This window comes from Carcharhinus amblyrhynchos, chromosome 9 (genome assembly GCF_965287045.1).
Source record: "Carcharhinus amblyrhynchos chromosome 9, sCarAmb.v2.hapA, whole genome shotgun sequence".
NCBI classification, from domain to species: Eukaryota; Metazoa; Chordata; class Chondrichthyes; order Carcharhiniformes; family Carcharhinidae; genus Carcharhinus; species Carcharhinus amblyrhynchos.
Window position 1 is genome coordinate 67563447 of NC_137332.1, and position 25945 is coordinate 67589391.

Genomic DNA, 25945 nt, shown 5'->3' on the forward strand with positions numbered 1-25945 from the left:
TTTTCATTTAAAAAAAAGCAACTGGAAGGCCCACTGTTCCAACTTTGGGTTTACAAACTGAAAATGGTCCCAACTTTCCATCAAAATCCAGAGTGATAAGTGTTGTGTTCAATTGTCCTGTTTTTGATTATGCGTGTATTTACAATGATGCTTACAGTGCTTGATTGGTCAAGCTTGGATGTGGACGAAGGGAAAAATAACAAAGCTGTAGAAAAAGCAGAAAGCCAGTTCTGAATCATGGAGCAGATATTCCAAAGCACTGTGGATAAAACAGCTATATACATAGTAATTATCACTGCATTGCACTAAGATTTGATCTATTATACCAGGATAGATAACAGATAAATTCCCAGGAGCAGGTATATGTATATTTGTGAATAAACATTGGTGCTGAAATTTTCAGATGAAGAAATATATCTGCTTCATTAACATTGATTTACTGCATATGGCTGTTAGACCCTTCTATGGGTCTGGAGAAGCACAGTGGTTAGCACTGCCACTTCACAGCACCAGGGACCCGGGTTCAATTCCTAGCTTGGGTCACTATCTATGTAGAGTCTGCATGTTCTCCTCGTGTCTATGTGGGTTTTCTCTGGGTGTTCCTGTTTTCTTCCCACATCTGAAAAATGTGCTGGTTGAATGCATTGGCCATGCAAAATTCTCCCTCAGTGTACCTGAACACGCACCAGAATGTGGTGACTAGGGGATTTTCACAGTAACTTCATTGAGTGTTAATGTAAGCCTACTTGTGTCACGAATACATAAACAAATCTCCCTGCCCCATGAATTCAATCAATTACACGATATTCCGGTAAATATTCCACCCAATACAAAAATGGGGAGATGACAGGAGTTGGTGATGGAACAATCCGAGAAATGGCTCAGATCAGAATGGTGTTCCTCTCCACTGTAAATATTTTGATTTGATTTATTATCATGTATTAGTATACAGTGAAAAGTATTGTTTCTTTCTCGCTATACCATTCATAGAGAAGGAAAGGAGAGGATGCTAGGGTGTTGTAGGAGCTTTTTTCAGAGATTATCTATTAAGCTGGTTTTCAGGTGGAGGATTTCACCTCTTAATTACGGCTCAGCTAATACAAAGACTTGTGGAGATAAAGATGTTTCTTTATAGCCCAAGCTTGGTTCAATGTATGAGGGAGAGAGATTTTAGACAGTTCTAAATCAATCTGAAATTAAATCATTCTCAGTATTATAATTATTACAATTTTCAAAAAACCATTTGCCCACATCAGCTGGGGTATCAGCCAATCATTATTAGTATGGCCTTGGCTAATAACATTTACTCCTGGATAGCATGGGACCGTGTAATCAGTTTGAGAACTTCAAGAGTTTCTCACAGTCTCCTGACACCTTCTTATCAGGTGTAATGTATGTACTACTCATTAAAACTGTCTGGGACCTCTGGGATTGTCTGGAGTGCACAATCACAAGAGTTGCTTTTCCCTTTGCTCATTAGCTGCATTGTTCCAAGGATTTTTTTTTACTTGACTATGTCCCATCATGTCTCAGATCATTATGTCATTAGCCAAGGTATATGCTTTTAATACAGTATATTCAAAAATACATGTCTAAATTCAAAGTGGTAATATGTGTCTCTATGCAAAATGGGAGGCAGAGAAGCAATTCAGGTGAGTGAATCCATAGAAAGCAGATAGCCCAGATCAGATCAGCGGAAATATTCTTAAGCAATCATCAGTTGGTAACTTCTTTCTCTCTGGTCTTTTGTTTTGACAAGTATATGGTTTCTTGCTGTTGAAAATCAGATATCATCATCCTGATTGCTAAGAATTCATGGCCTGTTGAACTGAAGATAATGGGCACTAGTTGGTCGGATCTCTGCCATCTCGCCCACCACAGACTCAGCGCGGGTGAAGATCCAACAATGGAAACCTCTGTTGATTTCAGATGGGAATTTCTGGTCTCGCCTGAATGAGGTTGTAAAATCCTGTCCATTTTAATATTGTTCTTACATCAGTGGTTAGGAAGTATTTCGAACCCATTGTGCCAAAATGTCTTTTAGATCCTCTTGTTCTACACATTGATCAGTTACAGCATGTCTGTTATCCTCATAAGTTATTTGTTGATTTTGGTCTGACCTTGGCCCATTTGATCCAACAGCACATTGATCAATTGGGCAATTATCCTCATGCCCCCTTTGTTGGTTTCTCTTCAGCTTTTAATACCATGCAATCATTCAAGTTTATTGAAAAATTTACAAACCTTAATGTCAATCCTACTCTCCAACTTTGGATCAGCGATTTCTTTTGCAATGGGACTCAATTGGTGTTATTCTTCCAGATTTACTCAGATCCCATGTTAAAGGAAATTGGATCTCCTCAGGGTTGTGTACCGTCACTTTTATTTTTCATCCTCTATGCGATTGTCCATCAGGGTACGATACATAACAATCCTGAAACATGTAACGGATCCTTTTGGATCTCTTTAGGAATAATGAAAAAAAAAACATTGGAATTCAGTGCAGAAGTTCACAAAATGGCATGATAGCAATTCACTTAAACGGGACAAAGACTAGATGAAATGCTGTGGCTAAGGGACATACACAATTGTGCCTACCTCAGAATATTAAAATCTTTTTGGGTAGATCCTACTACTATCATGGCTGAAGTTGAGGACTGTCCCGTTGTTTCAGGAAAGCAGACTCAATCATAGATCATTGAATCCCAACAGTGTAGAAGGAAGCCATTTAGCCCATTAAGTCTGCACCAACCATAAGCCCACCCAGGCCCCATAACCCACATTTTCACCCTGCCAACCCCCTGACACTAGGGTCACTTTAGCATAGCCAATCAACCTTTGGATTGTGGGAGGAAACCAGGCCATCCAAAGGAAACCCACACAGACATGGGGAGAATGTGCAAACTCCACACAGACAGGGGCCCGAGGCTGGAATTAAACTTGAGTTCCTTGTGCTGTGAGGCAGCAGTGCTAACAATTGAACCACGATGCTGTCCATTTAAGAATACAGAGATCACTAACCCAGGCAAGAAGGATATTTGATGAGCAGAACGGTTTTGATGAAATCTGTTCTCGAAGAGTTTTGAAGAACGTAAGGAGAGGGTTATGAACAATGAGAATCACCACTTGTCTCGGTGTTACTGAGGACTGCATTCAGGGAAAGGCTATAATCCCTTAGATGCCCAACAAATCTGATCCTTAACTCATTTGTGCCATCCTCCTCTAACAGGACTTTGGTGAATTTTTGAGGATATGCACTCAGGGTGACATTCACTGATTATATTAATGCATTGGATGGGTTTAATCCGTATTTTAATTAAAGTTGAATCTTTGCGAGATGGTGATTTTCTTTATTTTGTCATTATCCAATTATATGCAATGTACAAACAGTGTACCTGAAATGTATTTCCACAGGGACAATAAAGTAAAATTGAATAATGTAGAATTGAATTAATAAAATATACAACAGTAAGATTCATCCCTGTGTTACAATGGAAGGCAAATAAATATGACCCTATTTTAAGTCAGTGACAGAAACTGAATGTAATGTGATGAACATGGGTGAGGGGCTCCTGTGTAAACACCTCATTGCTGAGTGCCCATTTTCAAATGGCAATTAATTAATAGTCCACGAGTCAACAATCATGAAGTATTGATATGAGGATGGTTTTGTCTGTGTAACGAATGTGCTCAGTAATTCAGTTCTTGCAAGCTGTGTTTTGGTTTATGGGTAATCACAGTAAGACAGCCATATCTTCAGACTCTGTTAATATTAATTCAAATTCTTTAGTATAACCATTATTCTCTCAGCATTTTTCCCATTAGTTATCTCTGCTCAGCAAGATTCTTTTTGCTTTAGCCGTAAAGACCTGGCAACGCTCTTACATAAAAAGACATAAATCAAGATAGTCATGAAGTATGCGCTGAAGTCAATTGCTGAAGTAAGACATACTAAAATATATGAATTATCCACTCATTTAAATGATATTTAGTTATTAGATGTATCTTTCAATAGAATAAAAGCAGTAATGAAGAAGAAAGAACAACTTATATTTATATGTGTCGCTCATGACCTCAGGAGCCAGGAATTTGAAGGAACACTCTTCACTTACCAAGATGAGTTCAGCTCCAACAACCCTCAAAGAGCTGAACACCCACCAGGACAAAGCAGCTCAACATCCATTACCTGAAATATTCAGTCCCTCCACCACCAATGCCAAAGACTAGCTAATGTTCCTTTAATAGCACCATCCAAACCTATGACTTTCACCATCAAGAGGAACAAGGGCAGCCAACACATGGGAACACCATGTGTTAGGGGTGGCACAGTTGCACAGTGGTTAGCACTGCTCCCTCACAGCACCAGGAACTTGGGTTAAATTACAGCCTCGGGCGACTGTATAGAGTTTGCATGTCCTCTCCGTGTCTGCGTGGGTTTTCTTTGGGCGCTCCAAACTCCAAAGATTTCCTCCCACACGCCAAAGATGTGCAGGTTGGGTGTATTGGCCATGTTAAATTGCCCCTTGGTGTCCCAAGATGTGTAGATTACATGAATTAGCCATGGAAAATGTGTGGCATTACTGGGATAGAGTCTGGGTGACGTTCTGAATCAGTGCGGGCTCGATGGGCTAAATGGCCTTCATCTGCACTGTTGTGATTCTATTCTACCACCATTTGAGAGATCTTCTTTAAGTCACACACTATCCTATCTATTCCTTCATCATTACTGGGTCAAAATTCTGGAACCCCTTACCTGATCTTGCGCCCTGCAAACATTCAAGGATTAAAGACAGGCAATTGTAACACCCTTATCTTGTGAATGATAAATAAAAGAAAAGTTGTCGTGAAGCAATTTAAAGCCATGAGGCCATTTTTCTTTGGCAATGTAATCATTGTTATAAGCTAGAAAGCCCGATTTATTGGAATAGTGGCACGTTACTTGACTCACAGTTTAAGCTCTTGTCTGAACATCTATTCCATAATCAAGATCAGGATATTCCACCTTGGAAACAGCCACTCCTTTACCTAAAGCTGCCCTTTCCTCCTGCTGTCAATTCTTCAATCAAACCACCTTGAGGCACAACTTCTCTGTTGATCTCTATCTATCTTTTGCCTGTCATCATTGACCAGCCATTTGGAATAAACCCACCCACAACTCTTCAAGCATTATTACATTTCACCACACTTCATTCTGGCCCAATGTTCTGTTTCACATCAATTTCAAAATTCTGACCTGTACTTTCAAATACCTCCATGGTCATATATCAACTTACTTCTTATTTATAGGGCATCATGGTGCCACAGTGATTCACACAGCTGCCTCAAGCACCAGTGACCTGAGTTCAATTCTCGGCTTGGGTCACTATCTGTGCAAGTTCTACACATTCTCCCTGTGTCTGTGTGGGGTTTCCTCTGAGAGTCTGAAAGATGCGCAGGTTAGGTGCATTGACCATGCTAAATTCTCCCTTGGTGTACCCGAAAAGGCGCAGATTGTGGTGACAGAGGAATTTTCACAGCAACTTAATTGCAGTGTTAATGTAAGCCTATTTGTGACCAATAAAATAAACTTCAAAAGTCACTTTCAGCTAGATGTTCGGGCTTGCACCCTTTATTTCTCTGAAATTGGCCTATCATTTTAGCTCCATCCAATATTCACTTAACCATCTCCCTTTCTGCTTTCAACAGTTTTCTTTGCCCTTGCTACAATTCCACCTCTCTCTTCTTAACTCCCCCTGGGTGATTGGTAACCTCACTATGAATGATGCCACATTAAAGGACATCCTTTAATTGATAATAAAAAAGACATTATAGGGCCAATTCTGTGACCTGTGCTACTTAACATCAAGACATTTAATTAAGAAGGGAAGTAACTTGTGAAATTGTGGCTGCTGTTAAAGAATATCAATAATTTATGTGCAAGTTAAAAATGAGGGCTGATATTGAGGTAGTGGAAGGGAAATTAAAATTGTAGCAGAGGCTAATGGATACTGGAGGAAAAGTACAGAAGATTGAATTGATTCTGTTTTTTCAGGAATGTTTCAAATATTGTGTATTTGCTTGATGTGTTTGATACAGTGGGTGTGTGAAGCTCCGAGGCATGGGCCTGTGATTTGAAGTGCAAGATGATTCAAGAGCAGGAATCCTAGACAGAAGTCAATGGGAGTTATGTGAGTTCACAAGACATGGAGATTTCACTGTATCTTTGGCTGCATATTGTTGGGTGACTAACGTAATTCATGAAGGTTCCGGGGCTAGAATGAGGGACTGAAGTAAAAGTTAGAGCTATTCCCAGGTCTTCTGTTGGAGCAGACTCACTCCGCTCATCAGGAAAATCTGAACTTATTTATAACCAGGAAACACAGATGGCGATGCACCTGATTGGCATGGAGAGCTTGGATGGGATTTCCCATGCCCTCATCCCAAATCTGGAAAATCCCACCCGAAGTCAATGGACTTTTGCATCTTCTGCCAGATGGGAAAATTCCACCCTTTGTCTTGGCTGTGTGATGGAGTGAGTGGAGAGCTATGATTATAATATGCCAAATCAGTGAACAAAAGATACGGGGAGAAATTTGGTCTGAGCAATTTGGGGATTCTAATAAATTTGGATATAGGTAAGAGTGACCAAGAAGCGTGATCAAAAGGCCTGACAGTAAAATGTATAGGAGGCAAAAGCCACCTTTACAGAAAGATTATACGCAAGGCCTTTTGTGTTTTGCAGACAGAGAACCTCTTGTTGGAAGTAACAAGACAGTGTAATTTATTTATTCAGCTGATGTAAGGTACTCCCCTACAAACCTGATTGTGGCCTAAAGTACTGTTACAAAGCAGAGGGTGATCCCCCTCTGAGAACTAACACCGAAACATTCAAAGAGGAGAACCTCACCTTATAATCTGTAAAAGGTGTGCGTGAAGTGATGTCACCTACGCTTCAGCAACTTTTAGTGGTTAAATACAAATAAATCTCTGACACTCTCTACAGTCAATACATAACAATTTATTTAGCTAACTGACAATGAACAACTTTACTAAACTATTAACAAACTGTTCTAATAAATACAATTCCCACTCATTAACAAAAAATTAGAATTTAGTCATTCCCTAAATTGTAACTAGGTTTTGTGTCCTCCAGAATATTCTGGGCCTTCTCAGTTGATTCTTCTGCCTAGAATCTCTTTCTTCTTTGGTACATTTGTTATCTAGATGTTGCTTTGAGCTAAGAGTGTGAGCTGTGGCAAGTGGCAATTGCTATCCCCCTTTTGTCCCACTGCCCTGTTCTTTTATACCTGCGATAACATATCAATATTTCCCACAGTAGGATTGGTCCTAGGTTGTCAAAATCAATCAGATTTAAATTTAATAAGTTCTTTGTGTCCAAATGTCTGATTCAAATTTATTGGCTGAAATCAAAAAATTCAAAAGCCTGTTGTTTTGGTAACATCGGTGCTTGGCCTTTTGATACAAATGTTTCATTTTGGGCTCCCTGTGTACTTCCATTTTTACACAGAAAAAGCTCCACCTTTTAAAGGGACCATACAATACTTTCTCCCTAGCATTTTACAATTTTACCAACACCAATCTATGATTGCTCTATCCAAATTCGCAACAGCACCTGATTTTGATTCCAAGCTGTCCACTGATCATGTTTTCAATACCCACTCTCTCGATGGCCTCCAGAGCTCCATACCTAATCTGATCTATTCCCACAGATACCCTGCTGCGATTTCCTGCCCTTCATTCCCAGTCCCGCTTGCCGGCCGCTTAGTTGTGGTTGGTAGATCAACTGCAACTCTAGGACAACTCATGTCAACAAGACCCAGTCATTGAAATCAGCCAGGCCTCCATGTCTCTGGACTAATCAGGTCCCCCTTCAACTTTAATTATTGAATCATAGAATCCCGACAGGCTATTTGGCCCATCAAGCTTGCACTGACTACAATCCCACCCAAGCCTTATCTCTGTAACCCACATATTTACCCCACTTACCCCTGACACTAGGGCCAATTTAGCATGGCCAAATCAAGCTACCTGCACATCTCTGGAGTGTGGGAGCAAACCTGAGCACATGGAGGGAACCCACACAGACACGAGAAGAATATGCAAACTCCTCACTGACAGTCATCCAAGGCTGGAATTGAACCTGGGTCCTTGGCACTCTGAGCCCCGTGGCTTGATAGGTCCTTTCCTGTTCTAGATTTAAAGTCAGAGTCTTGGCTAGAGCACATCAAAAATGCAAGCGAAAAGGAAAGGTAGTCCCCACTTGTCTTTGAAACTTGGGAAAATTAAAGGGGAAAGTTCAGAGCATCCAGGGTTAGATCAAATTTCAAACTTTCTTACAATGGCCAACACATTTTCATTATTGACACTTATCTAGTATTCTTGTAATGTTGAATTGCAAATGACCCCATATAAACAAATCAGATAAAGAATCCTCCACAGCAATCACTAAAGAAAATTGAATCTTTTAATCTTGTAATAGATCTGGACATGGCACAGAAATAGTGGTGTGGCTCTCAGATTCCAGCTCACTAATGTAATTGAGGTTAAGCAATTGCAGAGTAAATGTATTCATTGATTCTTAAGCTCTATTTTCATGTTGAACTTTACAGGGTGAAACATTCAGACAGAAAAATGGAAAATCTATTAAAAAAGCCATTATTAACTGAACGATAGACAACGAGAGAAAATCAGGGCAGGTCCAAACAAGATGATTCTTTATCTGAAACTAGAATTTAAATAATGCACTGAGCACTTGTTGCTAATACACCTATTCTCTAATGGTGTTCTCTAACAAAAAATTCCATCAGTCTAGGTTGTGGAAATTTCAATTGACATATTGTTCACCAGCTTTGGGGGGGAAATGTTTCACCACCCGATGTAAGAATGACAATTGGTGCTCAGTTATAATTAATTTGGATTTGAACATAAGAACATAGCAATTAGGAGCAGAAATAGACAAATTCAGCCCTTCGAACCTGCTCTGCCATTCGATCAGATCATGGCTGATCTCTCCCTGGTCTCAAATCCACCTCCCCACCTGTCCCCTATACCCCTTTAACCTGTTTTTTTCCAGAAATATATCTATCTTTTTCTTGATGATTCAGATTCCACGGCGTTATGGGGCAGCGAGTTCCACAAATTCACCATCCTCTGCGAGAAGTAGATTCCTCTCATTTCAATTTTAAATCTACTGCCTCTCAACCTACATCTGTGATCTCTAGTTCCAGACTGCCCCGCTACAAATTGAGCTTGAGGCTGCCCAGGCTAATTCTCTCGGGAAGAGATAATTCCCATCCCATGATATTCAAAGACAGAAGTGATAGCATGATGCCATGATCAATCACACAGTCCAGTTGTTCTTGTAATAGAAGGTTGGCCAGCAATAATTAAGGATCTATGCACCCTGGATATACTCTCTCCCACCGGGAAAAACATACAAATGTCTGAGGTCACACACCAATTGACTCAAGAACAGCTTCTTCCCTGCTGCTGTCAGACTTTTGAATGGACCTACCTCACATTAAGTTGATCTTCCTCTTCACCCTAGCTATGACAGTTACACTATATTCTACACACTCTCCCTTCCTTCTCTGTGTACAGTATACTTTGTCTTTATGACGTACAAGAAACAATACTTTTCACTGTATGATAATACATGTGACAATAATAAATCAAATCAGATGTTTTCACAAATCAGCAAGCTTCATAGAAATAATAACTTAAATACTTCTGCGCACTTACGGAGATTGCACTTTTCTTTCAAACCTGCTAAAGTAAGATTCTGTAACGATTCAAACAAATTTAGTCAATCTCAAATTGAATGATTACATTGGATACAGGGCACAGAATAGGCCATTTGGCCCAAACAGTCAGCGACAGTGGTGCTCCACTCGAGTCTGCTTACATCAAAAAACAAAGAACAAAGAAAATTACAGCACAGGACCAGGCCTTACAGCCCTCCAAGCCTGCCTGACTTAACTAAAACCTCCCACCCCTCCATCGCCATTCTATTTATGTATTCTACAAAACGCCCCTTAAATGTCACTATTGTATCTGCTTCCACTATCTCCCCCAGCAGCAAGTTCCAGGCACCCACCACCCTCTGTGTAAAAAAACCTGCCTCATACATCTCCTTTAAACCTTGCCTTTTGCACCTTAAGCCAATGCCCCCTAGTAATTGACCCTTCCACCCTGGAAAAATGCTTCTGAATATCCACTCTGTCCATGTCTCTCATAATCTTGTAAATTTCTATCGGGTCTCCCCTCAACTACCCTCGTTCCAATGAGAACAAACCAAGTTTCTCCAACCTCTCTTCATAGCTAATCCCCTCCATGCCAGGCAATATCCTGTATATCTTTTCTGTATCCTCCACATCCTCCCGATAGTGTAGCGACCAGAATTGAACACTATATTCCAAGTGCGGCCTAATTAGGGTTCTATAAAGCTGCAACATGACTTGCCAATTTTTAAACTCAATGCCCCGGCCAATGAATGCAAGCATGCCGCATGCCTTCTTGACTACCTTCTCCACTTGCGTTGCCACTTTCAGTGACCTATGTACCTGTATACCCAGACTCCTCTGCCTATCAATACCCTTAGGGTCCTGCCATTTACTGTATATTTCCTATCTGTTTCAGACCTTCCAAAATGCATTACCGCACATTTGTCCGGATTAATCTCCATCTGCCATCTCTCCGCCCAAGTCTCTAATCAATCTCTACTTGCTGTATCCTCTGATGGTCCTCGTCACATTCCACAAATCCACCAACCTTTGTGCCGTACGCGTACTTACTAATCAAAATAGTTACATTTTCCTCCAAATCATTTTTATATATTACAAAGGGTGCAGAGGAGATTTACAAGGATGTTGCCTGGATTGGGTGGCATGCCTTATGAGGATAGGTTGAGAGAGCTCGGACTTTTCTCCTTGGGGAGACGAAGAATGAGAGGTGACCTGATAGAGGTGTACAAGATGTTGAGAGGTGTAGATCGGGTGGATTCTCAGAGGCTTTTTCCAAGGGCTGGAATGGTTGCCACAAGAGGACACAGGTTTAAGGTGCTGGGGAGTAGGTACAGAGGAGATGTCAGGGCTAAGTTTTTCACTCAAAGAGTGGTGGTGCATGGACTGGGCTGCTGGCAACGGTGGTGGAGGCGGATTTGATAGGGTCTTTTAAGACACTTTTAGATAAGTACATGGAACTTAGTAAGATAGAGGGTTATAGGTATGCCTAGTAATCTTTAAGGTAGGAACATGTTCAGCACAACTTTGTGGGCCAAAGGGCCTGTATTTTGCTATGGTTTTTCTGTTCCTATGTTCTACAAGCAGCAAAGATCCCAGCATTGATCCCTGAGAAATGCCACTTGTCACAGCCCTCCATTCAGAAACACACTTTTCCACTGCTACCCGCTGTTTTCTATGACCGAGACAGTTTTGTATTCACCTTGCCAGCTCACCTCTGATCCCATGTGACTTCACCTTCTGCACCAGTCTGCCATAAAGGACCTTGCCAAAAGCATTACTGAAGTCCAGGTAAACAACATCTACTGCCCTACCCTTGTCGATCATCTTCGTCACTTTCTGACACGACCTCCCCTTCACAAAACCATGTTGCCTCTCGCTAATACGTCCACTTATTTTCAAGTGGGAATGAATCCTGTCTCGAAGAATTCTCTCCAATAATTTCCCTACCACTGATATAAGCTTCACTGGCCTGTATTTACCTGGATTATCCTTGCTACCCTTCTTAAACAAAGGAACAACTTCGACTATTCTCCATTCCACAGGGAGCTCCCCTGTAGCCCGTGAGAATACAAAGACTTCTCTCAAGGTCCTAGCAATTTCATCTCTTGCCTCTCTCAGTATTCTGAGATATATCCCATCAGGCCCTGGAGACTTATCTACTGTAATGTTTTCCAAGAACTCCAATATTTCCTCCTTTATTGATCTCAATATGACTCAAACTATCTATACACCCTTTCCCAGAGTCATCATCCACTAAATCCTTTTCTTTGATGAATACTGATGCAAAGTACTCATTTAATACCTCACCCATTTCCTCTGGCTCCAAGCATAGCTTCCCTCCCCTGTCCTTGAATGGGCCAACCCTCTCCCTGGCTACCCTCTTGTTCTTTATATATGTATTAAAGCCCTGGGATTTTCCTTAATCTTGCTGGCCAATGATTTTTCATGACCCCTTTAAGCTCTCCTTACTTCTTGCTTCGATTTCTTTCCTCATATTCCACACTTGTTTCATGTATTTGCAACCTCCTAGCCTTGACAAATGCCTCCTTTTTCTCTTTGATTAGACATCGTTTCTGAACTATATCTATCCATGAAGCCACCCATTCCCTTCTTCCTAAGATGCTTGTCTAGCTTTCCCATAAATGCATCAATAATATTTGCTCCCACCACTCCCTGTGGTAGTGAGTTCCACACTCCCACCACTCCCTGTGGTAGTGAGTTCCACACTCCCACCACTCCCTGTGGTAGCGAGTCCCACACTCCCACCACTCCCTGTGGTAGTGAGTTCCACACTCCCACCACTCCCTGTGGTAGTGAGTCCCACACTCCCGCCATTCCCTGTGGTAGTGAGTCCCACGCTCCCGCCACTCCCTGTGGTAGTGAGTCCCATACTCTCGCCACTCCCTGTGGTAGTGAGTCCCATACTCCCACCACTCCCTGTGGTAGTAAGTCCCATACTCCCGCCACTCCCTGTGGTAGTGAGTCCCACGCTCCCACCACTCCCAGTGATAGTGAGTCCCACGCTCCCACCACTCCCTGTGGTAGTAAGTCCCATACTCTCGCCACTCCCTGTGGTAGTGAGTCCCACACCCCCACCACTCCCTGTGGTAGTGAGTCCCATACTCCCGCCACTCCCTGTGGTAGTGAGTCCCACGCTCCCACCACTCCCAGTGATAGTGAGTCCCACACCCCCACCACTCTTTGGGTAACAAAGTTCTGCCCAGTTTCCCAACTGGATTTCTTGGTGACAATCTTCTATTGATGGCCCACTCTCCCACTAAAATTGACATCTCTTCTGTCAGAAGACTTCAAAGGGGTCTCCTCACACCTGCAATTTTTTTTACATCAGAATATGTATTTTCCTTGTAACCTGTTGAACCATTTTGAAATGTTTCCCATTGTTTTACATTATTGTTTGCTAACATCATTGCCTCTTTTTCTTCCCACATTTTATTTACATCTCCTCAAATCAGATTTCCACCAATCTATTCTTGTCATATTTATGCTCACCTCCAGCATCATAAAATGTGTTATATTATGGCCACAATTGCCTAGATGTTCCTCTGCTTCTATTTATTTTATCTCCCCAGGTTCCTATTCCATTACTAGATCCAAGAGGAAATCTTGCCTTGTTGGGCATTTTACATATTGGGTTAGAAAAGCATCTGGTACACCTCTTCTGTTCAAATTCCAAATGATTACTATTCACTGCTTTAACTAATTTGTCCCCACATTTCCACCTCCATCTCCCTTGCACTATTAGGTAACCTGTTGACTACACCTATTGGTGTGATTGTTTCTTTATAATCTTTTAGCTATATCCATATGGATTATACTTCTGTCTTGCTGATATCTGCATCCCTTTTCTGACAGCCATACTGTTATCCCGTTTAAGTACAGCTATTCACCTCCACATTTTCCTTCTCTGTCTTTTTTCAATATGTTATAACCTGCAACATTTAATTCCCAGTCTGGATTTTTCTGCAGCTATGTCTCACCAATCCCTACTACGTCTGTTCTTCTTCTCATTGCCTCCAGCTTTCCTGTTTTATTATAGATGTTGTGCGCATTGCAGCACAGATATTTTCATTAATTTTTCCCTTTCCAACTTCATCTCCAGCTTCTGTGAGATATCTCTTCACCCTGGCAACAGGTAGGCAATGCACCCATTCTTGGCTATGGTGGACACTATCACCCGAAATATAGAGTTTTCTACTACTATTTTGCCCTTCCACCACTAACCATTCCCCTCTAACCCCACAACTCCAGAGAGCCTTCTGAGCCAAGGAGCTGTGATCTGCAATGTGCCTGCTTTCCCTGCTATCTTTTTCTTTGTCCTCATGGGTAGCAAGTACAACATACATGTTGAACAGTATCTGCAGGACCTCCCTTCTCAATCCCTCCTATGTCCCCTTTGCTTGGTTCCGATCAGTGGGACCCTCCTTACCTTGAATCTGTCTTTTCTTCTGGGGAATACTTTGATTCTGGACAGAACAGAAATTCCTCCCTCTCCCTTATTTGTCAGAGCTTCTCTAACTCAAACTCCAGCTCAATGATTCTGAATTGGAGAAATTTGAGGTGGAGACATCTCCTGCAGACATGTTCGCTCTGGCCAGTCTCGCTCTCCACCAATTCCCACATTCTGCAGCCCACACAACCTCCTATGATGTACTTTATTTAAGCTAGTGATTCAATATAGTGCTTAAAGTTGCCTGGTTTTAGTTCAAACTTCTGCCCTAGTTTAGAAGGGAAAAACAATCCTTAAAACACATGAACCAGTCACCTACCTGTTTAACCAACTCATACCTCTGGACTTCAGTTCTTAATGATGGAGCCTTCACAGTCATGTGAGGTAGAGAATTTCAAAGATTCACAACTCTGGGTAAAAAAAAAAATTCCTTCTCACCTCAGTTATTATCATATGGGAAAAATATGGGGTATTTACGGAAATCTTAGCCTTTAAAAAAGACCTAATTTTATACTTTAAAATGGACACAGATCCGAAGATGGCTGAGAATGTGCAGTTAGCCACTTGCAGGAACTGCTGCAGGGTAATTCTCTAAGGGAGAATGGAACCCCCACAGTTTCCAGACAAGGTACTTCTTAAAACACCCAAAGAGTGATTACCATCTCTGGTAAGGATAACATGATGACTATTGCATCTTAAAGACTCTGGGTCTAATTGTTTAGATGGACTGGTGTCTTCCCGGTTTTATTGCTGAGGGCCTGTCTGTTGCACTGTATCTGTGTGCGCTATGTGAAAAGCAGCTGGATGTTTTACACTCAAGGTGTTGAGATGCACTCCCCAAATCAGTGCCCCTGCCAAATGGAAATAACTATCTTTTGCAGGAATATCCCTCTCTCTGACTGTGGAAGTCAACCAGCCAGCAAGAAAGGATAATAGCTGGCAAAAAAGGAATTGAAATATCTCTGCCAAACCACAGAACATCTGAATGAAAGAATCAAGTACTTGCCTGCAGAAGTCAACTATTTTGGAATCAATTCACAATGGCTGCGTGCATCATCATCTGTTCCTTGCAAATCATAAGACTGTTTTATATAACTTCTTATTACAATTAGCTATTGCTGGACTTAATTCTAACTCCCAAACTGTTTGAAGTTAGATGCATTTCTCCTTATTCTTTTAGTAGTTAATAAACGTACCCTATCTTAACTCAAGAAAAGCTGGTCAAATTGGTTCATTTTTAAACTGAACTATTGAACCTGGAAAAGGTACCCATGGGAAAGGGAACCTTGTTAGATTAGATCCTGTTGTTACTAACAGAGGCTGGGTTTAATAAAGACATGAAGTCCTCCTTATCCAAATTTTGTAAGAATTTAGGAGTATCCCAGCTGGGCGGTGACAAATCGAGGGGTCTCACCCGGATTAACCTGGGGCTGGTCTTATCACCTCCTGAGACTATCCTCAGCTTATATCCCTAGTTCTAGACTTTCAATCAAAGGAAACAGCCTCTCCCTATGATCCTGTTAAACTATCTCAGAACCTTATATCTTTCAACAAGATCACATCCCTTTCTTCACAACTCCGCGTAGAACAGTACAGAAATTTCAACAATTGGGCAGTCTCTATGATTAAGTTAATTGGGGAAAATATCCCAGTGAGTATGCACAGAATGTAAACATATAATCCAGAATGATAAGAATTGGCAGTAGTGTCACAGCCTCACATTTTAGCACCTGATGTATTTAGCCACTATTTGCTCCAAGTTCCAGTAGCACACTGAATCTGAGCAAATACTAGATTTCAAACTCTCTCCCTAGAGGGTGCTGCCCCTAAAGGCTGAAAACAAGTGAAACAAAAATTTAACTTAAGCAGCATCTATCTAAAAAGGTAAAAGCAAAATGCTGTGGATTCAGCAAGTCTGAAATAAAAACAGAAAATGCTGGAAATGCTCAGCAGGATGGTGGAGAGAAAAATGGTTAACCTTTCAGGTCAATGAGTCGTACAGTTCTGATGAACGTTAATTCTGTTTCTTTCTCCGCAGATGCTACCTGAACTGAGAAGCATTTCCAGTCTCCTCTTCTATCGTGCTGGTTAGGTGAATTGGATAAGCTAAATTCTCCCCCAGTGTACCCAAACAGGCGCCAGAGTGTAGTGACTAGGGGATTTTCACAGTAACTTCATTGCAGTGCTAATGTAAGCCTACTTGTGACTAACGAAACTTTAATTTAACTCAGAACAAAAAAAGGTTCACTCAACTTCTTTAACATTGTACCTGTAATCCAATATAAGACAATCATTTCACTATTTTGTACATTCCTCAAACAGAAACCTTGATAAATATGCAGCGTATCTATAGTTTCAGTTCCAGTAAATACAATTTCAAGGAAATTATTCCTTTTCTTGCTGCATCTTATATATTCAAAACATGCTTTTTCAGAAATTCACTTTAATTTAGTGGGGACAAATAAACAACTGTGCATTTTCTAAACTGACACTGCGTTCGGTGGCCCGGATTATGACCATCTTCAGGTATTTGTTGAACAAGCTTGATATTCTTATGGTTAGATGTTGAAAAATAAATCAATGCAAAGCAAAAGTGAAACAGTTTTTCATTAATTTTCCCAGGACAGCATGAAATAACTCAGAACTGCCACAGGGAGGCAGGAGAAACATAACCTATTGGCTTTTTTTGAAGTGAAACAATATGGTTATTATCTGCAGAGAGACTGGAGTTACGGGAGTGTTGACAAGTTGAATATATCAATGACTCCAATTCAAAAGCCATACAGGACTTGCAGTTAAAAAAACCATTTGGTAAAGGTGCCTTCAAAGAGATTCATGTGTGGGGGAATGTTTAAAACTGAAGTGGCACACTTTTCCATTACTGTAATTGAACGAACTGAACTAAGGATTATAACACTGTGTCCATCAAACTTAACCTGGTGCATCATGCCATATCATTTTTTTGTAAAAGAAAAATTCCATGGCTAAACAAAGATAAATATCGGGCTCACAATGTTAGCACTGCTGCCTCACAGTGCTAGGACCCAGGTTCGATTCCCGGCTTGGTGGTGGGGGGGGTGAAATCACTATCTGCACAGAGTCTGCATGTTCTTCCCATGTCTGAGTGGGTTTTCTTCAGGCGCTCTGGCTTCCTCCCACAGTCCGAATGACATGCTGGTTAGTTGTAATGGCCATGTTAAATTCTCTCTCAGTGTGCTGGAACAGGCGCCGGAGTGTGGCGACTAATGGATTTTTCACAGTGACTTCATTAATGAAGTGTTAATGTAAGCCTACTTATAACTAATAAATACACTTTACTTTAACTCAGTAGCAATATTTTATAGTTCAAAAATGATGTGCACTGTACTTGAGCACACTCCCGACATGACAGGTGCCAGACACCATCCTGGTAAAGTGCTTATTGCGCAAGTGGTTAATGTTTGCTCAGATTACAGTGTGGGTAGGTCTTGATATTAATCAAAGCACAAAGAACAGTACAGCACAGGGAACAGGCCCTTCAGCCCTCCAAGCCTATGCCGCTCGTTGGTCCAACTAGGCCATTCGTTTGTATCCCTCCATTCCCAGTCTGCTCATGTGACTATCCAGGTAAGTCTTAAACGATGCCAGCGTGTCTGCCTCCACCACCCTACTTGGCAGTGCATTCCAGGCCCCCACCACCCTCTGTGTAAAAAAACGTCTCTCTGATATCGGAGTTATACCTTGCCCCTCTCACTTTGAGCCTTTGACCCCTCGTGATCGTCACTTCTGACCTGGGAAAAATCTTCCCACTGTCCACCCTATCTATACCCTTCATAATTTTGTACACCTCTATTAGGTCTCCCCTCGTTCTCCGTCTTTCCAGGGGGAACAACCCCAATTTACCCAATCTCTCAGTTTATCCAGTCAGTCTGCAACTCCCCAGCCTCTACTCTCCCAGAGCCTCACAGCAAGAGCTTGATTTAGAGTTCTGCTGGTGCACAAGGGATTGAAATATTGAGGCGTAAATGCTGCCGTGTCTGCTGTGAGCCCCAAGACTGGAAGTTTCCCCAAGCAATCTCAGTTTAACATTTTGAGATGGGTGATTAGTTGTTTATAAACTTTTAAAAATTCCATTCAAGGGTGTAGCTTCGCTGGCTTGGCAAATATTTATTGTCCATTCCTAATTGTCCTTGTGAGGGCGATGGCAAGCTGCTTTCTTGAACCACTTCAGTCCATGTGCTGTAATTACACCTGGCCTTGCAGGATTTTGATAGTGAAGAAATGGCAATGCATCTCCAAGGCAGGATGGTCAGTGACTTGGAGGGGAACTTCCAGGTGGTGGTGTTCCCATGTGTCTACTGCCTTTGTCCTTCTAGAGGATAGTGTTCATTGGTTTAGAAGATGCTGTTGAAGGAGTCTTGGGTAATTTCCCCGCGGTGCAGCTTGTAGATGGTACGCGCTGCTGTTAATGTTCATCAGTGGAGAAGGCAGTGAATATTTATGTATGGGATGCCAATCAAGTGAATTGCTTTGTCCTGGGCACCGTAACTTTGAGTGTTGTTGGAGCTGCACTCCTCCAGGCAAATGGAGAGTCATCCATCATAAACTGAGAGTCATCCATCATTCTCCTGACCTGCCTTGTAAATGATGGACAGGATTTGGGGAGTCAGGAAGTGAGTACTCTCCGAAGGATTCCCAGCCTCTGATCTGCTGTTGTAGCCACAATATTTATATCGCTGGTTCAGTTCAGTTTCTGGTCAATGGCAAGCCTCAGAATATTGATAGTAGAGGTGAATGCCAGTGAACGCCAAAGGGCAATGGTTAGATTCTCAAATATCACTTACCACTTATTAGCTGAAGCTTGAATATTGTTCAGGTCTTTTTGCATTTGGATATAGACTGCTTCAGTATCTGCAGTGTCATGAATGGTGCTGAACATCGTGCAATCATCAGCAAACATCCCTACTTCTGACTTAAGACAAAGGGAAAGTCATAGAACATAGAACATTACAGCGCAGTACAGGCCCTTCAGCCCTCAATGTTGCACCGACCAGTGGAACCAATCTAATGACCCTCTAACCTAAACTATTCCAATGTTATCCATATGCCTACCCACTGACCATTTGAACACCCTTAAAGTTGGCGAGTCCACAACTGCTGCAGGGAGGGCATTCCATGCCCTGACTACCCTCTGAGTAAAGAACCTACCTCTGACATCCGTCCCATAATTACCACCCCTTAATTTAAAGCTATGTCCCCTCATGTTAGCCATCACCATCCGAGGTAAAAGGCTCTCACTGTCCACCCTATCCAACCCTTTGATCATCTTGAATGCCTCAATTAGGTCACCTCGTAACCTTCTTCTCTCCAATGAAAATAACCTCAAGTCCCTCAGCCTTTCCTCATAAGACCTTCCCACCATACCAGGCAACATCCTGGTAAACCTCCTCTGCACCCTTTCCAATGCCTCCACGTCTTTCCTATAATGCGGCAACCAGAACTATACGCAATACTCCAAGTGCGACTGCACCAGAGTTTTGTACAGTTGTAACATGACCTCCCGGCTCCGAAATTCAATCCCTCTACCAATAAAAGCTAACACACCGTATGCCTTCTTAACAACCTTATCAACCTGTGTGCCAGCTTTCAGGGAGCTATGCACATGTACCCCGAGATCTCTGTGCTCGTCAACACTACTAAGAGTCCTTCCATTAGCCCTATATTCTGTACTCCTGTTATTCTTACCAAAGTGAATCACCTCACCCTTTTCCGTATTAAACTCCATCTGCCACCTCTCGGCCCAGCTCTGCAGCTTATCTATGTCCCTCTGCAAACTGTAACATCCATCCTCACTGTCTACAACTCCTTCAACTTTGGTGTCATCAGCAAATTTACTAATCCATCCTTCTACACCCTCATCTAGGTCATTTATAAAAATGACAAACAGCAGTGGCCCCAAAACAGATCCAAGGTACACCACTTGTAACTGAACTCCAGGTTGAATATTTCCCATCAACCACCACCCTCTGTCTTCTATCAGCTAGCCAATTCCTGATCCAAACTGCTAAATCACCCTCAATCCCATGCATCTGCATTTTCTGCAGTAGCCTGCCATGGGGAACCTTATCAAACGCTTTGCTAAAATCCATATACACCACATCAACTGCCTTACCCTTATCCACCTCTTTGGTCACCTTTTCAAAAAACTCAATAAGGTTTGTGAGGCACGACCTACCTATCAAAGTCATTGATGAAGCAGCTGATGATGGCTGGGCCTAGGACACTACTCCTTGGAACTCCTGCAGTGATGTCCTGGAGCTGAGATGATTGATCTTCAACAGCCGCAACCATCGTCCTTTGTGCTAGGTATAACTCCAAACAGTGGATAGATTTCCCCGATTCCCATTGACTCCAGGTTTGCCAAAATAAGAGCTGGAAAAACAACTTCTGTTCTTGCTTGAGGTGCAGCAAGGGTTTATGTTTTTGGATGAATGATGTAAAATGTACTAGAGGGTAAAGAGTGTGTGATTTGAGTGGGTTATCGTTGACGTTTGCTTACAAATTCAGTTACAGATTTCCTTGAGATTAGGGTTTGTACTTTGAGCAAGTTGAAAATTGCCTAACAGGTGTGGGTTAGGTTATAAATGCGCTTGGTAGCATCTTTTTCAAAATGTGCTGTGAGATTACTAAATCCTGGCTCTGGGGATAAGAGAGGATGCAGACTATTGTACTCTCCACAAGCTATGGTGCCTGCCTCTGCAATGTCTTTTGGTCTCTCCACATTTGCTTTCTCTTTTCTTTACTGTTTCTTTCCTAGGTGGCTCTTCCAACACTGTTTGGTAAATCACAGTCAAACAAAGCTTGTTTTGCCAAGACAAAAGTACAATTCTGTGGATACAGGATATCTGAAATAGAAGCAGAACATTCTGGAAATACTCAGCAAGTTAGGTAGCATCTGTAGAGAGAAAAACACAGCGACACTGGACTTTGATACCATTGTAAAGTGGGTGCTACAAATTCCAACAGGGCCTAGCTGCAAAGGTCTCCTTTCATTTGAAGTATGTGAATTTCCATTTTAAGAAATTAGAGACAGAGTACCTCTATCTTGAAACATCTTCTCTTTGCTTAGCCTGTCATGGAAACCTGCTGCTCCTTCCAAGGTGGAAGCCTACTGTTGGCCATTCGGCTTTGAAAATTCACCCATTTTTGAACAGATCTACCTCACATTTAACAGATGTTTCTCTACACCCCAGGTATGACTGAAAAAATATATTCTGCACCCTCCCCTTTCCTTCTCTATGTATAGTATTCTTTATTTGTATAGCACACATGAAATAATACTTTTCACTGTATACTAATTCGTGTGACAATAATAAATCAAATCAAAATCAAAGTCATCCTTAATTGGACAGTGAGTGCATCCTTTGGCCACTAATTAGCCAATATAGGGAAACAGTTACTTTGAGTGAATGTGCCCCTTCTTGACCCTGTCAACAGGGTCCTGAAGCCTGCAGGGATATCCAACACTGAGAATATACAGTCACAAACTGCAGCATTTCTGTGTCCATCTTTGTCATTGTCCATCCTTAAAATCCATGGGGATTTATTGGCCATATCATCACCTAAAACAATGATTAACACATGCTTACAAAGCAACAGCAATTGTACTAATGCTGGAGGGATTAAGACGCCAAATAACATCTTCAGTATTTTCCCAAAGTGAGACCTGACTCTCAATCATCAAATTGCTGATGACAATGATATGAAACACATGCATGTCAACAATCCAATCAAAATTAACCTTTCATGGAAAGCGGAACTTATTTTTTAATCGATCAGCTCATTCAAGAGGCCAAAATGAGTAACAATTTTCATTATACCCTGTTTTGCGTTAGAAGACACTTGACCAAATGAAAGAGGTTAGAATGAGTTCAACACTCGATGAATTTTACAGCACAAAAGGAGGCCACTTGGTCCATTATGCCTGCGTTAGCTCTTTGAGTTGTCCAATGAGTCCCAAATGTTGTTCTTTCCCTATTGCCCTGTAAACTTGTCAGTTTTGATTATTTATTCAATTTTTAAAATAATAAACCAGTAACAATTCTGCTTGCTTTGGATTCAGGAATTGTAGACAGTGCTTTTGAAGACACTTCTGAATTGATGGTGATCCTTGCTCTAGAATTAGTAGTGTCACAGCTCCACTGACAGCAGAAAGTATCCACTGATACTTTCTTATCTAAAATATTGTCAACAATTGCAGGTAAATTGAATTTTTAACGCAATCTAACATGTCTCATTACAGCAACAAACTAGACCACTAAATTAAAAGGCATTTAATGAATAATTTTTCAGTCTTCTTTTCCACAGGTGCAGTCTATCTAATTACACAATATATATGCATATGGCAGTGAATTATAAAGAATGTGGGCTGCCTAAAACATTGCAAAGTAGAATGGTTACATTAATCTGTGCAAATCAAGGCAGGAGGGCATTAATATTTCAGAGAGAGAGAGAGAGACACACACAGCAAACACATACATTAAAATTTGGAATAAAACCACAAAACATTGTAAATTTATTTTTAAGGATTTCCGTTTATAAAATAACATGTAAAAATGCTAAAGATTTGAAGTGTTAACATTTGCATTTGAATAGAACAACTATATCTTGAAAAGGCAATCAAAATTGAAGATCACTTCTACAAATATCAGTAGATTATAGTTTTCAGAATGCTGACATGGGTTGGCAGTTATCTCCACCAAGGCTAATACCCCTATTCTCCCTCCCATCAGCACTTCTTTAGGCTGAGTAATGGATATAAATCACATTAAACTATGAATAAATCATGCGCTCCCACAGCAATAGTCTGTGCAAGTGTGAGTTTTAATAATTAGGTCTGTGTATTGCTGAAAAATAACACATGTTGTCAAAGCTTTTCATCTCACAGAATACCAAATATAAAGTGAACAATAGACCAATCAAAGTCAACCTGCATAGTTTGAATTTAAACAAAGCTTGGCAGTCAACATGTTAGCCATCAGTTAACGGATGCATTCTCCATGACAAAGATTCTCCCAACTAGAGTCCATTTGCCAACCAGCCAGCATTCTCTTCTCCTGAAGTATAAATTATTGTCTTCTTAGAATTTGGCATTCTTGTGAATTGTCCTGATGAATGATGACTAGCTTCAACAAACATGTGCCTTTTTTCAGCAATACTCAAGTTCTGTACTGGCAAATGACTATTTAGGTGTATGTGCAGATTTGTTAAAACTCATAATGGATGCATAATTCCCTCTTCATTCCTGCCATGATAATGAGCAAATATGAAGGGCACACATGTGACCAGTATAGAAGGTGGTGGGGGGGGAGAGGAAATTGCCTTAATCTATTACTGAAACTCTGCTACATTCTGAGTAACAGAAGTAATTGAAACTAACAAACCGTAAACAAAAATTTGACTTCAGTGAAATACCTTTGGAAATAATTCCCGTCTAGACTGGAATTCTGGAGAGCAGCACATTGTATGTTAGTCTGGATATGTGGGGTCAATTAATACAAGGGGCAACTATTGATGGATGACAAACATTGGCAAGTAAGCAAATTGTGGTACATTTAAATAGCCCACTTCCTAAAACAGGATGTGCTTTTTCAAATAGATTATTATGAAGGCAGTATGACACCTAGATTTTTTTTAATAAAATGATACACTTTATAAAAATTTATTTGATTTAGTCAGTGATGCAGTATTTTTAATCTAAAATAAATTCTTTTATCCTAAAAAAACTACAATATCTTTCATTTTAAAATTACAAATCACTGTATATTCCTTGCTAGTTTCCCTTGTTCTGATTTTGTGATTCCAATAATCTACATAACACTCCCAACAGACTGTGATGTTTACTTCATTTTGCAGTCAGTTTGCAGAAAGTGTTCGTATGAAAGAACATTTAATGAGGCGTCAACTAAACAAAATTTTAGTGTAGCAATGCTGCGAACGCACAAAGTGTAATTCAGGCACTTAATGTTGTTTTGTTACATTATAGGCTTTCTGGATAGCCAAAGGTTATTAGTCACTTTGGTGAACAGGTAGAACTGTATTTTAGTTTTCTTCGTTTATTTATTAGTCTCACAAGTAGGCTTACATCAACACTGCAATGAAGTTACTGTGGAAATCTCCCAGTCTCCACATTCCAGTGCCTGTTTGGCTACACTGAGGGAGAATTTAGCATAGCCAATGCACCTAACCAACACATCTTTCGGACTGTGTGAGGAAGCCAGAGCACCCGGAGGAAACCCATGCAGACACAGGGAAAATGCGCAGACTCCATTCAGACGATGACCCCCAAGCCGGGAATCGAATGCTGGTGCTAACCACGATGCCGCCATGCCTGCCCCTTTGCTGAGTTTCATATATTTAATCCGGGTTAAAGATCTAGGCCTTGAAATTACATTGTGAGATAGGAGGTATGAATGGTTGATGGATTGGTCCGAACTTTGTCTCTCCCTCTCTGCTTTTTTTTAATGAGGGATTAATTTGTTTAAAATAAATAGTTAACCACACAGTTAAAAATAGGACAGAGAAGTTAGGTCAAATGCTTAAGCCATTTGTACTTGAGTGTAAGTTCAAGGCTCAGTTCTAAAAATTAACAGCAATCTACTTTAGCCTCCTCACAATGCTCCAAGTGTACACCGGACAATTTACCCTCTGAAAAGCAGCACTAGTGTTTGGTGGCCTTCCTGTGACAAGTGTAAATTTTGGCCTCTCAGTGCATTTAAAGCTCGGGAGTCAAAGCCAAACTGCTGCCTAATAAAGGACACCAACACTAGTAATTGTACACCCTTTCATTCAGCCATGATACCAAACTCCAAAAGGGAATAAACACATTTTGAAAGGATAACAGTCACGAGGTTTGGTGTGAAACTTCGGTAAAGACTAAAGTGAGATTATAGTGAATGTGCTTTTGAGACTAATCAAGGAAAAGGGATTCTGCTGTTCCAGTTATAGTCAGTGAAACAAGATCCCCACAGTGACCTAGTCAAACGATAGCAAGTCTGGGTGATGTTCTTCATTTTCAACACTTGAGCATCTTTGCCGTGGTACTCCAGAGTCCTCCGAGTCATTCCCTAAAAGGTCATCTTCACTAATGCTGATCCGCAAGCATGCCTTATCTGGATGTGGGGAAGAGGTCATCAGTTTCTCGTGGCCAGTTGACTTGAGTTTGGCATCCATGGACTCCTTGGTTAGAAGATCAGGCACAGAGAGGGCTGGCTTGGCCATGTCCGCTACATTCTCCAGTGTGCCGCACAGCTCACTCTCAGATTTGGCCTCGGCAGTGAGGTTGGACGTTACATTCTCCACGCTGCTCGCGAGGGCAGTTTTGACACCTTCGACCTGACTCTCAGCTGCTCCGTTCTTTTGCAGCAGCTTTTCATCGAGGCTTATGGTGGATGGATCGGAGACATCACCACTGTTAACCACCGGTACCGATGATATCATCATGTCCTGAGTTGTCTTCAGTGCTCGAGGTGCCCTCTTTTTGACCGTTGGTGGTGGTGGCTCTAATCGAGGGAAAGTGTCCAAAAAGCTTTGTCTATGACAAAAGAAGCAGAACAGAGGTTAACGTCTAAAATATAAAATGTGAATCAGTCAGCACGCAGACTTTCAGAAACCTAGCTGGGTGCAGTTCCTCTTCTCAATACCCTGACACCCCTTGTTAACGAGAGTGTTAAAGCTTTCCTGCGCTGCTTACTTA

General features: G+C 41.3%; 1 protein-coding gene across 4 annotated transcripts in view; it reads right to left on the reverse strand.

The window, feature by feature from the left end:
- Positions 1–22735: 22735 nt before the first annotated feature.
- Positions 22736–25945, reverse strand: part of nos1apa (nitric oxide synthase 1 (neuronal) adaptor protein a) — a 372151-nt gene continuing 368941 nt past the window's right edge. For all 4 annotated transcript variants that reach the window (XM_080195868.1, XM_080195866.1, XM_080195870.1 and 1 more), the window contains one exon: positions 22736–25783. In XM_080195868.1, the coding sequence (XP_080051994.1) occupies positions 25225–25783 (559 nt within the window). In that variant the 3' untranslated portion in view covers positions 22736–25224. The remainder of the gene's footprint in view (positions 25784–25945) is intronic.